Genomic DNA, 17,011 nt, shown 5'->3' on the forward strand with positions numbered 1-17,011 from the left:
TGAGGGAGACAATGACATGCCAGGTTTCGAGATGGGTGTGGACGGACCCGGTGGTCCTCCTGCAGAGCCTTCATCCCAACAGGGCTGGCCGAGCAGCAGGCCTGTGCAGCAAGGTGACAATTGCAGGTGTCAGTGGTCAAGAGGCCCGCCACACACTCTTTTCGAAGACTCCTTCCCGAGATGTCTACCTCTCGCTCTTCCCTCTGTCACGACTCCTGGGTACCTGGCCCCCCTGTCTACCCACCTATAAGACCGACAAGGAGTAAATATTCGTACCCAAGTCCCTGGCTCACTCTCCTTCTACATAAAGTTTGGTTATGGAAGTCACAGGAGGAGACTCGGGGTGCGTCTGTGCTCTCTTTGCCCCTCTGTGTGTGTTTGGTAGCAGAAAGAGGTGACTCTCAGATCCCAGGTCTGACGCTATGCGGATAGCCCCCTGACTCCAGTGGGATCGATGTTCAGTGCTGACCATTCTGCAGGAGGTTAATGTAATGCTTGGAGGTCTGTCCAATCTCCTGAGACCTCTCTCATGGCTCGCAGGCCGTGGAGCGTAGCCTTGGGAAGAAGGGGGCCCGTGTGCTAGTATTCCACCTTTCTTGCCACGTTGCAAGCAGGTCCTGGGGCTCTGCCCGAACCCAGGCAGGACCCTACAGAAGCCAACAAGCTGCCCAACAGGGCAGTGGTCTCGGCCTGACAGCGATGGCTGGAAGATGCCCTCGTGAGCATGCCCAGCGTGGATGGGGGTTGTCTTCCTACTCACATGCGTTGCGTCATAGCGTCCTCTCCTGCATCGTGGCATCCTTTGGACAGGTCTGTCTAGGTGTCTCAGCTCTTAGGGTGCATGGGCTGAAGATTAAGCTCTTGGCATGTTCGAAAGGGAACGGTGCCCGGGGAAGACTGGCCGTGAGCAAGCTTTTGAGTCTGGACCAAGCCTTAAGCCTTTGGCCAGAAGATAGACATGGACAGTGGGTTTTGTTCTTTGTCTTGCTAGGGAACGAGGCAGGTTTGTCCCTGAGGCTGGTGAATGGAGGTGACCGGTGTCAGGGCCGCGTGGAAGTCCTGTACCAAGGCTCCTGGGGCACCGTGTGTGACGACGACTGGGACATCAATGACGCCAACGTGGTGTGCAGGCAGCTGGGCTGTGGCTGGGCCGTGTCGGCCCCGGGAAGTGCCCGCTTTGGTCAGGGCTCAGGGCCCATCGTCCTGGACAACGTGCGCTGCTCCGGGCAAGAGTCCTACCTGTGGCGCTGCCCCCACAACGGCTGGAACTCGCACAACTGTGGCCATAGTGAGGACGCCAGTGTCATCTGTTCAGGTGAGCCTCTTGTCGTTGGGAGTTTCTCTTGCTGTTGGGTAGGGAAGAGAGACGTCATGTTCTGATCAGATCGTTGGAGGCTCTTTATACCATCCTTGTCTTCCTCACGTCTCCTCCACTCTCCTCCAGTGTCAGTGTCCGTTTTTGTCAGGCTGCCAGGTGTGGAGATGGTAAAGTAGGACTCGTGCCAAACTGCCAGTCCCCGCGAAGCCGTTACTGGCCCTCCTGCAACACTGCAGGTGGCGGCGAGTGATCAGCCTGCTGAATGGAGGTCTCTCGCGGGGTTCCCAGGGCTAGGATTGCAGACCAACCTGTATGTGTGTGGCTACCGCCGCCGCGGGTTTGGGGTCCTGAGCCCCTGACTGCGTGTCCCCCGCTGGAGGGGTGACGCCCGGTCCGTGCGGCGGGTCTGTGGTGCGATGGGCCAGCTGCTTCTGCAATGACTGCCAGACAAACCTTGTCATGAGCCCTGCCTAGGCCTGAAAGTTCAGCCGTGGCATGTTGGCGGGAGCTGGACTCCTCGGTGTTGCTGCCATGGTGAGCAGCTGAAAGCTCAAGGCACACGTTGGGTTTGTGTCAACTCGCTCACCACTCGTAGCCATGGAGCCAATCACCTTGACATGGGAAATCATGTTCTTGGTGTGCCTGGCCCTTTGAAGAGGGTCGTCCTTCCAGGGTGTGGATGTCACGGGCCCTACCCTCCGTGGCTGGGGGCCAGCATCGATGGCATCTGACCCGCTCAGATCCTTCCCCCTTGCGTCCGGTTGGGGCAGCTCTGTGCGGTGTCTCACGTGCTCTTGTCTCTTCACAGCTGCCCAGTCCCAGCCCACGGCCACACCAGGTGAGTTCTGCTGCCTCTTGACTCCTGAGCATCTGTCTCCTCTTGTAAGCCAGCCCTGGCCCCAAACTTTACTTCTAAGGGGGACTCTGGAGCTTTTCTCTCTCCTGAGCCTTCCCTGGTCCCTCTCAGTTATGTAGACACTTCCAGTCGAGCTGACAACACACGGACTGTCCTTACTGGCTCAGGGAAATAAGAGTCCCCTGGGTACACCGTCCTCGCTAAGACTTTAGGTGACAGACAGGCTGTCTCGGGAACATTTCTGCTGGATTGCATTGTCTGGACCAAACGCTCCATGTGTTGGGAGAATAGAGATGTTTTCACGTCCTACTCCCCACGTGGAGCCTACGCGATGCGTTTCCCGACAACAGTGTCATGATAGCACGGCAGTTACCATCGTACCTGGCACCACCTCGTTGCCGTTGTGGTGGACATTCGACGGTGGGATTTTGGCTCTTGGCAGGCTCTTAGCAGAGACCCCTTTCTCCTCTATCTGGCAGAACTCCTCAGATATCACCACCATTGGCCCCACCTAATAGTCACTTGAGCCAACCTTGATTGACTCCACCTCCTTTCTAATTCTACTTTTTGTGTCTGTCTCTCTCTCTGTCTCTCCAGATTGGTGGTATACAAGTCCTTCCTACGGTAAGCATCCTTGATTTCCTGCCGAAATATTATCATCAACACCATAACCAACTGACGTGGGTGAAATTCCTAAATGTGGGTTCGGCTTCCGCCCTAACCACCGTAGTCAGTGTGGGGCGTTCTGTTTCCCCACAAGAATTACGATTTCCTGCCACCTACCGGTTGTGGGACCTACTAGTCAGGATGCTTTTGTTCGCAAGTGACCGGAACCCAGCTGCACCCGTCTTATGCTGGGAGAGAGTCAGTGCCTCCCATAATGAGGACATTAGTGGTGGGTGGGTCTAGCTTCAGGAACAACGGGATGTACAAGTCCCGGACCGGCTGCTCGCAGTGTTTGTCTTAGCACCGTTTTCTCTTATGTGCTCGGGCTCACTATGGCTGTGCTTTGTGCACGTGAGGGGCCGATGCCGGCGCCAGGTCCCCATGCCACCAGGAGAAGGACTCTGTTTGTCACCCATTCTCTGGCTGACGTGTCCTGGGAGGCCTCTGATACCTGCTTGGGAAGAGATGAGTCACCGGAACCGTGTGCCTGGGCTCTGATTCCCGGGTCAGGGTCCCCGTGGCCACCGTCCTATTCCTCAGGAGACAGGGACAAGATGTGATACTAGGGCCTCCTTGACCCTCATGGACAGGGGTCTTGGCCACTTGACTTCATAGGACCGATGGTGTCTGTACCTCCAACTCAAGGCAGGCGGTTTCTGACCGAAAGAGGCTCTTCCCTGTCAGAGCTTTGCTCTGTCCCAAGTGCTCTCTGCTGAATGCTGCCCACATTTGCCCAGTCCAGGCACAGAAGCTTGCCTCTCCCAGGGGTGTCAGGCCATGTCGCGCTCTACTCTGGAGCTGGCCTCCGGTTTCGGGTCCAGTTCTGCGCTGACAGTGCCGTGTCCGTGGGGCAACTGAGAGGGCCTGGATTGCCCCCAGAGCCTGGTAGCTCGTCTTCCGTAGGGACCGTAGGGGTGTCTGCTCCTGCTTCTTTCAGTCCTACGGTAGGACGGGGATGATGGTCTGTGTGACTCAGGACTGTAGCAAATGGCCAAATAGTGCTTGCTTTCTGCTCTTTGGGTCTCTGGGCATTACCGCTACCCCACAGTTCTCCAGCCTAAGGTCTAGAGTCCGGAGTTTTTAGGATAGTCAGAGCGGTGCCACCATCACAGTATCTACTTCCGGAATTGTTCACGCCCCTGATGAAGATTCCATGCCGTTACCATTCACAGCCAATCCCATTTCTCTCTGGTCATCACCTTGTCTGCCTTCTATCAATATGGATTTATTTACTCTGGCATTTTCGTATGAATGGATTCGTGCTTATGTGGCCTTTTGTGGCTGGCTTCTTTCAATGGCAGACTCTCTCAAGGTTCACCATGATGGCACACGTACACAGTGGCCCCATGAATCCCTAGCCTTTTTTTTGTTTGTTTGTTTTTAAACCACTCACCAGTTGAAGGCCATGTCGATTAATTTTATCGTTGACTCATTTGAATAGCCTTTCCATGACTGCTGTGTACAATTTTGATATTTGAACAGCTGTTTACAGATCTCCTGGGTATATACCTAGGGGTGGAATGTGTGGGTCAAGTGATGACGTTATGTTTCTTACTTGTGGAAGCACTGTACTGTTTGCCACAGTAGCCACACCAACGTAGGGTGCCATTAGCAGTGTCTGGAAGTTGTGCTTTCTCTACATCCTCAACGACACGGCTTCTTCTGTCACTTTCATTGTAGTCATCTCTCTGTGGATAGGACTTGCCTTTTCCTAACGGCTGCGGAAGCGGTCGTCTTCTCATGGGTTTGTTGCATGTGTCCATCTTCTTTGGAGACCAGAGGTCTCATTGAACGCATGCCTGAAAGAATGAGAACCAGACAATGGTCATGCCCCAGCCCAGCTCACAGGGTGCAAAGGGCTGGGTCTAGGTGAGCCCGATCACTCATGAGGTGTGCTGTCGTGCTGAACCTGGCAAATGACCTTCCTGCCGGCAGACCTAATGCCGCCATGTTGTGTTCTTTTCTGCCACCCACAGGTCCGGGCTGCTGTAGGTGTGCACAGCTCAGAGTCAGTGATCGTTAGTCCTGCCCACTGGTAGGCTATTCAGAGGGCTCACGGACTGTTTCAGATTGAGTACAAGCTCGGGGCTTAAGAGCGACACGAGTCAGTGGTCAGCATAAAGGAACCTTCACAGGAACCCTCAGGCCCAGTAGTAGGGCGCACGATACAGGACGGTCAGGGGAAGGTGGAGTCTGCAAGCACTAGGTCTAGGACAGTTTCTTGATGGTGGCTGGGTAGGAACTCTGGGCTTGATGTAGGTGCTTGGGTTGGTCATCGAGGTAGGGAGGCAGGCGGCTGGCTTTCACCCTTCGCCCCTGCTTCCCATGACCAGTCAGCAATCCCAATGCTGACATTGTGGGCCACCAAACCGTGCACATGCGTAAACCGCATGACCCTCCAGGGTATCTGAATAGCCCCTCAATGATGAACAATGGTGAGCAAGCTTCAGAGAGTCCTGTGCTGGGCAGCCTTAACCTGCATGCAGCAGTCATGGTCCCCGAAGTAATTCTTGTCCACTGAGACCCTGGGGCTTTTCCTCCAGGGAGGAAGAGAAAGATAATTTTCCTGTCTCCTGCTAGGGGACGAGACAGGTTTGTCCCTGAGGCTGGTGAATGGAAGTGACCAGTGTCAGGGCCGCGTGGAGGTCCTGTACCGAGGCTCCTGGGGCACCGTGTGTGACGACAGCTGGGACACCAATGACGCCGACGTGGTGTGCAGGCAGCTGAGCTGTGGCCGGGCCGTGTCGGCCCCGGGAAGTGCCCGCTTTGGTGAGGGCTCAGGGCCCATTGTCCTGGACGACGTGCGCTGCTCCGGGCAAGAGTCCTACCTGTGGCGCTGCCCCCACAACGGCTGGAACTCGCACAACTGTCGCCATGGGGAGGACGCCAGTGTCATCTGCTCAGGTGAACTTCAAAACTCTCATGGCAAATACTGACCACCGACACGCTCCTTTCTCCAGGCCCCCGCCCCCCCCCCCCCCGCCCCGATCTCTCCTGGATATCTGTGTCTCTAGGTCTCCTGGGCGCAGCTGTCCCCTGGAGTGCCACAGAGGTGGACCACAGGGGCAGCTGCCCTCTTTCTGTGGACAGAAATTGCTTGGGATTATCAGTGACACTGTGGGTGACAAGGTGCATTCACCATTCAGTGGGCAGGCAAAATGACCCCCTGCTTGTCAGCTGGATCATCTGCTCAGTCCGCACCTGATTTCCTAGGGCCCTTTTCTCAAGGCGCACCTCTTGGGAATGTGGTTGAAAGATGAGCCACCTTCACTCCTTTGCGGCCCTCTGCTTCTGGGTCCTCCATGAAGCCAACCTAGAGAGCAGGATTGCAGTCTAGATTGCGCATCCGGGGCGACAGTGATAGTAGCGGAGAAGGGGATCGATGTAGGGAATGGCTGGTGAGTGGTACATGGAACACTGATGAGCCACGTAGGACCCCGGGGCCTGAGCTTGGCCCCCTGCAGAAAGCCTGTGAAACCTTGTCAAGGCTGAGCGCATGGCACCTGGGATGAGAGGCTTGGGATCTTCGTAGCATAACTGTTCAACCCATTCTAGCTGTTTCCACGTGGCGTGGATGCAGTGGTTCTGAGGGTGTTCGTGGGCCTGCTGGTGGCATTCCGTCTGCCGGGAAGCCAGTCCTCAGGCCCAGCAAGGCAAGCAATGGCAGTGGGACATAGGGTGGGGCTCCCAGAGGACTGAGAGATTCATGGAGGGCCCTTGCTGTGTCTGCCCAAGGACACGTGGAGTCATCTGCTTGTGAGATTAGGCTGGTTTCTTCAACCTTTGATCCAGTTGGAGCACCTGTGTGCTTTTGTGTCTGCCTTGAGGTTTTTTTCTATTACAGCTGTTCACCCCAATCTACAGTTGGCCCGGCTGAGTCTCAGGTGACCCCACTGGGAATGTCTCTTTTCATGGTTCCCATCCTTCTTCTCAGCGCTCAGGGAGAAGCACCGCTCTTGGTCGAAATTATGGGTATCCCGTGTTTCTGCTTGTCAGTTAGTCACCACAGTGGTTCTTAAAGAGACCTGGAGCTCTAAGAGGCCCGTCTGGCCATCAGCCCAGGAGGTTTCATCTAGTTGTTTCGGGCTGTCCCAGGAGACAGCTGCGTGCAGGTTCGGGGAACTGGCCTCTGTGTTTGGATTTCAGCTGTAATGCAATCTGGGCCGACACGTTGGGTGGAACAATGGACACGGATGACCACCGCCCTTCTCCTGAAGGGACCTCAGAGCATGCTGGATTCTCTCCATCGCTCGCTGTTTGGAACGCCCTCAGATTCATCTGTGTCCCGTGCATGTATCCAAAGCAGATGAACAGTGCCCTGGGGGTGAAAGTGTAACAAGTGATGGTGTGTTACAGGCACTAGGATATCTGACTCATTTCAGGTTGACCCAGCACCACTCAGGCACGCATACCTCAGGGTGGGTAGGATGCAAAGGCCCTCTGAGGGAGACAATGACATGCCAGGTTTCGAGATGGGTGTGGACGGACCCGGTGGTCCTCCTGCAGAGCCTTCATCCCAACAGGGCTGGCCGAGCAGCAGGCCTGTGCAGCAAGGTGACAATTGCAGGTGTCAGTGGTCAAGAGGCCCGCCACACACTCTTTTCGAAGACTCCTTCCCGAGATGTCTACCTCTCGCTCTTCCCTCTGTCACGACTCCTGGGTACCTGGCCCCCCTGTCTACCCACCTATAAGACCGACAAGGAGTAAATATTCGTACCCAAGTCCCTGGCTCACTCTCCTTCTACATAAAGTTTGGTTATGGAAGTCACAGGAGGAGACTCGGGGTGCGTCTGTGCTCTCTTTGCCCCTCTGTGTGTGTTTGGTAGCAGAAAGAGGTGACTCTCAGATCCCAGGTCTGACGCTATGTGGATAGCCCCCTGACTCCAGTGGGATCGATGTTCAGTGCTGACCATTCTGCAGGAGGTTAATGTAATGCTTGGAGGTCTGTCCAATCTCCTGAGACCTCTCTCATGGCTCGCAGGCCGTGGAGCGTAGCCTTGGGAAGAAGGGGGCCCGTGTGCTAGTATTCCACCTTTCTTGCCACGTTGCAAGCAGGTCCTGGGGCTCTGCCCGAACCCAGGCAGGACCCTACAGAAGCCAACAAGCTGCCCAACAGGGCAGTGGTCTCGGCCTGACAGCGATGGCTGGAAGATGCCCTCGTGAGCATGCCCAGCGTGGATGGGGGTTGTCTTCCTACTCACATGCGTTGCGTCATAGCGTCCTCTCCTGCATCGTGGCATCCTTTGGACAGGTCTGTCTAGGTGTCTCAGCTCTTAGGGTGCATGGGCTGAAGATTAAGCTCTTGGCATGTTCGAAAGGGAACGGTGCCCGGGGAAGACTGGCCGTGAGCAAGCTTTTGAGTCTGGACCAAGCCTTAAGCCTTAAGATAGACATGGACAGTGGGTTTTGTTCTTTGTCTTGCTAGGGAACGAGGCAGGTTTGTCCCTGAGGCTGGTGAATGGAGGTGACCGGTGTCAGGGCCGCGTGGAAGTCCTGTACCAAGGCTCCTGGGGCACCGTGTGTGACGACGACTGGGACATCAATGACGCCAACGTGGTGTGCAGGCAGCTGGGCTGTGGCTGGGCCGTGTCGGCCCCGGGAAGTGCCCGCTTTGGTCAGGGCTCAGGGCCCATCGTCCTGGACAACGTGCGCTGCTCCGGGCAAGAGTCCTACCTGTGGCGCTGCCCCCACAACGGCTGGAACTCGCACAACTGTGGCCATAGTGAGGACGCCAGTGTCATCTGTTCAGGTGAGCCTCTTGTCGTTGGGAGTTTCTCTTGCTGTTGGGTAGGGAAGGGAGACCTCCTGTCCTGATCAGATCGTTTGATGCTACTTATACCCTCCCTGTCTTCCTCATGCCTCCTCAACTCTCCTTCCGTGTCAGTTTCAGTTTTTGTCAGGCTGCCATTTGTCTAGATGATAAATTAGGAGAAATGCCTAACTGCAAGTCCCCGTGATGCCATTCTTTGCCTCCTGCAACACTGTAGCCAGCGGCAAAAGATCCGCCTGCTGGAGTTCTCTCATGGGCATCCTATGATCAGGTTTGCAGATCAGTATATGTGTTCCTACTGCTGTTCCAGGTTGGGGTCCTTAGTCCCAGTATATGTCCCCCTCGAGAATTGTGATTCCAGATATACCTTGTCATGCCCGTTGTTTAAGCCTGAATAATTGACATGCATTTTGGGGTAGTTGTATTCCTCTGACTTGCTGCCATCGTGAGCCACTCAAAGCTCAAGGCAGTTGATTGGTTTGTGTCAACTTTTCACTGCTGGTATACATGGAGGCAAGCACTGCTTGTATACATGGACCTGGGAAATCATGTTCTGTATCTGCCAGGCCCTGTGAAGTCAGGCATCCTCCAGGGTGTGGATATCACATGACCCACCTCCATAGCTGGGGACTCACTTCCAAGGTGTCTACCTGCTTAGTTCCTTCCCCTGTGCATCCAGTTGTGCTAGGTTTGTGCACCCTTCTCATGTGCTGTTGTCTCTTCACAGCTGCCCAGTCCCAGCCCACGATCAGACCAGGTGAGTTCTGCTGCCTCTTGACTCTTTCCCATGTCTCTCACCTTCCTCCTGTCCTAGGCCCCAGTTATAGCTACAAATAGGACTGTGGCATCTTTCTGACTCCCTGAACCTTCCCTTATCACTCTCTATCCTGTAGACAGTTCTGGTTGAATCCACAATCGAGTTTCCTGTCTGGCTCAGTGGTCTAAGTGCACTCCAACTGCACAATCTTCACTCTATGCTTTTGGTGGCAGTCAATGTTCTCTTCCGGGGTCAGTTGTGTCTGAAAGCATCATCTGGACCAAATTCTACAGGGATGGGAAAATAGGTATTTCATGTCATTATCCCACATGGAGCCTTCCCAAAGGAATGCCTTTCCTAAGAACATTCTGTCAGGAGTGCATGGCAGTTGTTATTGCAGATTGTACTGCCTTGTTGCCATTGTTGTGAACATTCAAGGGCAGGAGTTTGGCTCACAGTAGGCTCTCCGCAGAGGCCACATTCCACTTCATCCAGCAGAACTCCTGAGACCCCACTGTCCTTGATTCTACTTACTGGTCACTTAGCTAACCTTGATCCTATCCCCCTCCTTTCTGACTGTGCTTTTTTTTTTTTTTTTTTTTTCCAGATTGGTGGTATACGACTTCTTTCTATGGTAAGCATCCTGGATCCTGTCAAACCAGCAAACATGAAACAAATTAATCAACTGGCATTGGTGACATTTCTGAATGTTGGGTTCAGCCTCTGTTCCCCCCACCCTGTCCAGTGTGGGGTTTTCCTTTCCCCACAAGAATTATGATTTCCACCACCCACGCTTTGTGGGAGCTACTAGTCAGGTCACTCTTGTTTACAAGTGATAGGAAACTAGCTCAGCCTCTTCATGCTAGTAGAGAGTCAATGGCTCACATATTGAGGACAGTAGTGCAAGCTCTAGCTCAGGAAAACTGGATGTAAAAGTTATAGCACTGTCTTCCCCCCATTGTTTTTCTTACTTGCACTTTTTTTTTTTTTAATTTTTTTTTCAACGTTTATTTATTTTTGGGACAGAGAGAGACAGAGCATGAATGGGGGAGGGGCAGAGAGAGAGGGAGACACAGAATCGGAAACAGGCTCCAGGCTCTGAGCCATCAGCCCAGAGCCCGACGCGGGGCTCGAACTCACGGACCGCGAGATCGTGACCTGGCTGAAGTCGGACGCTTAACCGACTGCGCCACCCAGGCGCCCCTTACTTGCACTTTTTTATGTTTTACTTTTTTTTTTTTTTTGAGAGAAAGACAGAGTGTGAGTGGAGGAGGGGCAGAGAGAGAGGGAAACACAGAATCTGAAGCAGGTTCCAGGCTCTTAGCTGTTAGCACAGAGCCCGACACGGGGCTCAAACCCACAAACTGTGAGATTGTGACCTGAGTCTAAGTTGGTTGCTTAACCAACTGAGTCACCCAGGTGCCCCCTTACTTGCACTTTCTTATGTGCATGGCTTCACCCTGGGTGCTTTCTGCATGTGGGGGGCAGTTGCCAGCCCTTGGTCTCTATGCCACCAGGTGAAAGACTCCATTTGTCCACATATCTCTGGTGACATGTCTTCGAAGGACTTGAGCACCTTCTTGGCAGTAGATAAGTCACCAGAACCATGTCCATGTGCTCTGATAGCCTGGTCAGGGTCCCCATGCCCACTTTCCTGTTCCTCAGGAGAGAGGGACTGGATGTGATACTATGCTCTACTTAAACCTTATGGAACGAAGTCTTCACTGGTTTATACAATAGGAAGGATGGTTTCTGTACTTAAAGTTCAGGGCAAGAGATTTCTGACATGAAGAAAGACCTCCCCTGTTGCAGCTTTCCCCTCTGCCAGGTAGTCTCTCCTGAATGCTGTCCGTGCTTGTGTAGCCCGGCACAGAGCATTGCCTCTCCCTGGGGTGTCAGCCCACGTTGCACTTTGCTCTGGGGTTGGCCTCTAGCGTAGGGTCCAGTTCTGTGCTGACAGTACAGTGTCTATGGGGCAACTTAGAGCGCCTGGATTTCCCTTAGACTCTGGTAGCTCGTCTTCCATAGGGACAGCAGGAGTCTCAGCTCCTGCTCATTTTAATTCTGCAGTAAACTCTGATTATGGGTTCTGTGACTCAAGACTATAGTAGATGGCCAAATAATTTTTGTTTTTCTGCTCTTTGGGTCTCTGCTCTGGGCTATATCTACCACAAAACGTATCAATTTAAAGTGTAGAATCCTGAGCTTTTTAGTGTGCTCACCAAGTTGTACAACCATCACACTATCTAGTTCCAGAATTTTTCATCACCTCTGTTGGAAATCCCATGTCTTTAACCATTCACATCCCAAGCCCCTTTATAGCCTGGTCATCACCTCTGTGCCAATGGATTTGTTCACTCTGGACATTTCATATGAATGGAATCAGCCAATACGTGGCCTTGTGTGACTGGCTTTTTTCAGGCAGTAGACCCTTTCATGGTTCACCGTCGTGGTGCATGTATGCATTGTCAGGATGCATCCCTATCCTTTTTTCTATCCATTCATTTGTTGAAGGGCATGTTGATTGTTTCTCCCTTTGAGTATTTTGAGTAGTATTTCCATGTACTTCTGTGTACAATTTTCTTGTTTGAACACCTGTTTCCAGACCTTTTGTGTGTATATCTAGGTGTGGAATGGTTGGGTCAAATGATAATTTTATGTTTACTTTTTGTGGAAGTACTGAACTGTTTAACACAGAAGCAGCACCAATTTTGTGTAGGAGTAGCAGCATCTAAGGGTTTTGCTTTTTCTACATCCTCAGACTTCTTCTGGTCCTTTATTGTAGTCATCCTTGTGGGCAGGAGTTGCTATCTTTCTGTGGTTAGGATTTGTATTTTCCTAACGGCTAGAGAATTGGGCATTTCTTTCATGTGCTTGCTGCATGTGTCCATCTGCTTGGAGAGCATGGCCCCCATTTTATAAATGCCTGAAGGCCTGAGGACCACACCATGGTCAGTGCCAAAGCACATCTCATGGGATAGTGAGGGCAGGGTCCAGGTGAGCCTGAGGAATCATGATGTCTGGTCTCGTGCTGAATCTGGCAGATACCCTTCCTGCCAGCAGGCCTAATGCTACCATGTTTTGTTTCTTTTCTGCCACCCACAGGCCTGGGCAGCTCTAAGTATGCACAGCTAGGAATCAGTGATAGTTACTCCTGCTCACTGTCATGATATTCAGAGGGTTCATGGACTGTTAAAGATTCAGTACAACCTTCGGGCTTGAGGGTGACATGACTTAGTGGTCAGCAGTAAAGGAACCTTCAGAAGAAGCCTCAGGCCCAGAGGTAGGGTCCATGATATATAGGACAGTCAGGTAAAGGTAGACACTCCAAATGCTAGGTCCTAAGACATCTCCTTGGTGGTGGCTGGGTAGGATCTCTGGGTTTGAAGTAAGTGCTTGGTTGGTTGCTGAGGTACTAGGTCATGCTGCTGGCTTTCACCATCGCCCCTGTATCCCATGACCTGAGTCAGCAATTGAAACGATGACATTGTGGGCAACCAATCAGTGAACATACATAAGTCATCTGACACTCAACAGCACCTAAAGTAGCCCCTGGATGATGAATAATGATGAGCAAGCTTCAGGGAGTCCTGTTGCTGGGCAACCTTAACCTGATCCCAGAAGTCATGGTCCCTGTAGTAAGTCTTATCCACTCAGACCTCAGGAACTCTTCCTACAGTAACAAAAAAGAAGATAATTTTCCTGTCTCCTGCTAGGGAATGAATCAGGTTTGGCTCTGAGGCTGGTGAATGGAAGTGACCGGTGTCAGGGCCGCGTGGAGGTCCTGTACCGAGGCTCCTGGGGCACCGTGTGTGACGACGACTGGGACACCAATGACGCCGACGTGGTGTGCAGTCAGCTGGGCTGTGGCTGGGCCGTGTCGGCCCCGGGAAGTGCCCGCTTTGGTCAGGGCTCAGGGCCCATTGTCCTGGACAACGTGCGCTGCTCCGGGCAAGAGTCCTACCTGTGGCGCTGCCCCCACAACGGCTGGAACTCGCACAACTGTGGCCATGGGGAGGATGCTGGTGTCATCTGCTTAGGTTGGTCTTCACAAAATTGGGACTGTATTTATTATTTGTAATTTTCTCTAGAAAAAACTCTTTTCTCTCACAAGTCTCTTAATCTTTCTGAAGTTCTCTAATGGCAGGCAGTTTCCTTCATATCTTGAAAGACACTGCATGACCAATCATCCCTGGTGTCCTTGAATTTTATGGGAGGACTGGAACATCTTCTCTAGCTGGGGCCATAGAGCAGAGCCACATATTAATGTGCATAAAGGTTGTAAGAACAAATTCTTGCAACACTTTTTTTGTGGAGACCTGCCTCGAAGCTTTTCATTTACCATTCAGCTCCTCTGCACCACTCCTAGAAAGTCTTTCTTAGTGATAAACGGGACAGGCACTCAGCAATTCTGTTTCTCAGAATCCTGAGTGGCTTCTTCCAGAATGTCCTTCACAGAGACTGATAAGGTATTTTCTTTTCTCACAGCCTCCCAGAGCACCTCTACTACCCCAGGTGAGTAGGTGCATCTCTGCACAGTGTGGACCCCTCTCCTGAATTCTACTCTAATATTTCTAGAAATAGAAGGAGAAGACCAGGCTCTTCTCTTTGAGGACTCTGGGATATGTTGCAGTGACCAGCTGAGTCCCCAGGACCTTAGTTCTTACTTAGCTTAGCCTGAGGGCCCTTCTGGGGCCCCTGCCACTCTCTGCGGCCTGTGCTTGTTCAGAGAGGCTGCTGTGGAAGAGGTTTGGGACCTTCTGGTCATTTCAGATGAAGTAATTGTTCGAGTCAGAACCGTGATCATTTGAGAAACACGACCCAGTACAACTTGTACAAGTGCTTGTCTGTTTCAAGAATCCCTTCACATCGAGAGAGCAATCTGCAAAGTGTGCCTTGCCCTACTGCAAAAATATTTGGTGCCATGTGTGTGGGGAAGTGTTACACACACTAGCCCACCCCAACCATTCGCAGTGTAAATGAGAAATGTCTGGGCTCTGAGAAGCCCTTTATTAAGCAAAAGAATTGAGCTTTCTCTACCAAATGAATGACCGTGGAATTTAAACCTAAAAGCATTTCATTTTCTTTCTAGATTGGTGGTACCCACATACTACAACCACTGGGAGTAAGTATCACGTTCTTCCACCTGAGGGCATGGGGTTCTCATCCCCAGGCTTGGCTGTCCAGGCAGGAGATGCCTGTAAATGAACAGCCCAGTTCAACGTGCACACATAGCCTCCCTAGGTCTGCCCCACTGCACACCGCATCCAAACTACACACACAGCCTGCATCTACCTTCCACACCCTCAGCCCTTACGTCCCCCCTGCCAGGTAGATGAGTTTTGTTTCCATAAGGAGATCTATTTCCCCTTCCTTTAAGGAAATGAAATAAGTGATTCTTCAAGGAGTAGACTTAAAGGCTTTTATTTCTTGGAGGCTCTCCAAAGCTTTGAGAGAAGGGAGATGATAAATGGGTAATTTCACAAATAACCATTTTTTTACCAGTTTTCCCTTGTGATATGGCTATTGTTCAGTAGCTTTCCATCACTCTTGAGAAATTATATGGCCACTTGTTTATGTCATCGAATATTCTCTTTCCATCGTTTTAATGCCTGCATTGTATTTCATTACACAGTTATGATCACGAATTATTTAACTAATCCCCAATTGCTATTTATATTTCTTCGTTATTATGAATGATCCTTGATGTAGAATATATATTTTTTTGAGAGAGAGAGTGCACAAGCAGGAAAGGAAAAGAGAGAGAACGAGAATCCCAAGCGGGCTCTACACTGTCAGAGCAGTGCCCAGTGCGTGACTTGATCCCACAAACTGTGAGATCAAGACCTGAGCTGGAATCTAGAGTCGGACACTTAACTGACTGAGCCACCCAGGCACCTGAGTATCTAAATATTTTTAAATGGCCTATTAGACTGGCCAACGAAAGTTTGAATGCTAAATACTATTTGTCATTCTCTGCTAAATAGTAATAGCTAATACTGTTGGGTGCTTCTTATGTGCCAGGAAATGCTCTGAGAGTTTTCACGTATTGTCTCATTTAATACTCCTAAGAATCTGATGAGACAGATGTTATGATCACTCCCAGTTTTCGGATAAGGAAGCTGAGGCAGAGAGGTTAAGTGACTTGCTCAAGATCACGGAGCTGATAACAGCAGAGTCAAGCTGCAAGCCCAGGCCTTCTGTGGCAGAAACCCTACTTTCGACCCCACTTTACACTGCTTCTTGTCAACTGGCAGGAGACCCTAGGGAATAAGTTTCTTTACACAGTGCTCTCCATGGGCCAACACTCCCACTCAGCCAGCGTTATCCCTGTAACCCCCTGAACAATGACAATCATCACTTTGTTGCTTTCTTGGCATTTTTGCTTCAAGGTGACTCATGCTCTCTCTGAAGCTTGGGTCACCTCTGGATAGAGAGTCACTTTTCTAGGCCCTTTGGGGGAGGTAGATCCTCAGATCAAGGTCCCTAATGTGAGGCAGCCCAGGACCAGGCCCAAGAGAGGAAAAACTGAGTCATGTTCTAAGGTCAGAGGACTCGTACCCAAAAGACAATTGCTTGTTGTAACACACCTGAAACCTGCCATGTTGGTGTGTCCCTCTCTCTCCTCTATAGGACCCTCTTCAAATTGTGGTGGCTTCTTATTCAATGCCAGCGGGACATTTTTCAGCCCATCTTACCCTGGATACTACCCCAACAATGCTGAGTGTGTCTGGGAAATAGAAGTGAACCCCGGCTATCGCATAAATCTGGGATTCAACAGTCTGCAGTGAGTAACAGCCAGGTCATCTGGCGAAGGATGGTCCTCCATGGTTTGGGCTGTGTGCGGGGCTGAGATGCTTTACACTCTCAGGTGCCATGGACCACATGTCACATTGCTCTGATCCTACCATGAAGCGTCCGGCAACATTGGGAATTCCTTTAATCTGATTGAGGAACAGCTCAAAGAATATTTTAGATTCAGTAACGTTGCCCGTGAAAGTCCAAACTATCTGTAAAATACAGGAGCGATAGAGATCTCAATGTTGACATGAATCCACTTTTTCATACAGGCTGGAGGTGAACAGCAATTGCAATTTCGATTATGTCGAAATCTCTGATGGACCGCTGAACAGCAGTAACTTGCTGGGCAAAATTTGTAATGGCACCAGGCAAATATTCACCTCTTCTTACAACCGAATGACCGTTCGATTTCGAAGTGACATCAGTATCCAAAGCACCGGCTTTTCTGCTTGGTATAACTCCTTTCCTCGAGGTGCGTTCACACTAAACCTGATCGACCTGACCTTGGAGGCTCAGTGTGTTTATGTGGACCCTGCTTCTGGGTATCGTGGTTCCCACATGAAATCAAACATCCCTCCTCCTTGTCTCACAGTTGACTGGTAAACGAAGGCTAAGAGATGTAGGGAATGGGGGACACAGCCTGGTCTTGGGTTTGCCACGAAATTCCCTGGAGACCTGGTGACTGACCTTACTGTGAACCAACATGTTCCCATCTGGAGGGTGAGAGGGTCTGAGCCCCTTCCAGCTTGATCTTGGAGACGTCTGTACCCTGATCAGCCGCCTGGTGACTTTAGGAGTGAGAAAGGCCCATGGGTTATTTGGCCTTTGAGGTCTGTTGTGGGA

The 17,011-nt window shown here is 51.5% G+C and overlaps 1 protein-coding gene across 10 annotated transcripts in view; it reads left to right on the forward strand.

The window, feature by feature from the left end:
* DMBT1 (deleted in malignant brain tumors 1) overlaps positions 1-17,011 on the forward strand; it is a 90,241-nt gene that overhangs the window by 60,140 nt on the left and 13,090 nt on the right. For all 10 annotated transcript variants that reach the window (XM_045439753.1, XM_045439754.1, XM_045439752.1 and 7 more), the window contains 8 exons: positions 992-1,315; positions 2,127-2,156; positions 2,772-2,798; positions 5,421-5,744; positions 13,856-13,882; positions 14,460-14,492; positions 16,001-16,154; positions 16,438-16,640. In XM_045439753.1, the coding sequence (XP_045295709.1) occupies positions 992-1,315; positions 2,127-2,156; positions 2,772-2,798; positions 5,421-5,744; positions 13,856-13,882; positions 14,460-14,492; positions 16,001-16,154; positions 16,438-16,640 (1,122 nt within the window). The remainder of the gene's footprint in view (positions 1-991; positions 1,316-2,126; positions 2,157-2,771; positions 2,799-5,420; positions 5,745-13,855; positions 13,883-14,459; positions 14,493-16,000; positions 16,155-16,437; positions 16,641-17,011) is intronic.

This window comes from Leopardus geoffroyi, chromosome D2 (genome assembly GCF_018350155.1).
Source record: "Leopardus geoffroyi isolate Oge1 chromosome D2, O.geoffroyi_Oge1_pat1.0, whole genome shotgun sequence".
NCBI classification, from domain to species: Eukaryota; Metazoa; Chordata; class Mammalia; order Carnivora; family Felidae; genus Leopardus; species Leopardus geoffroyi.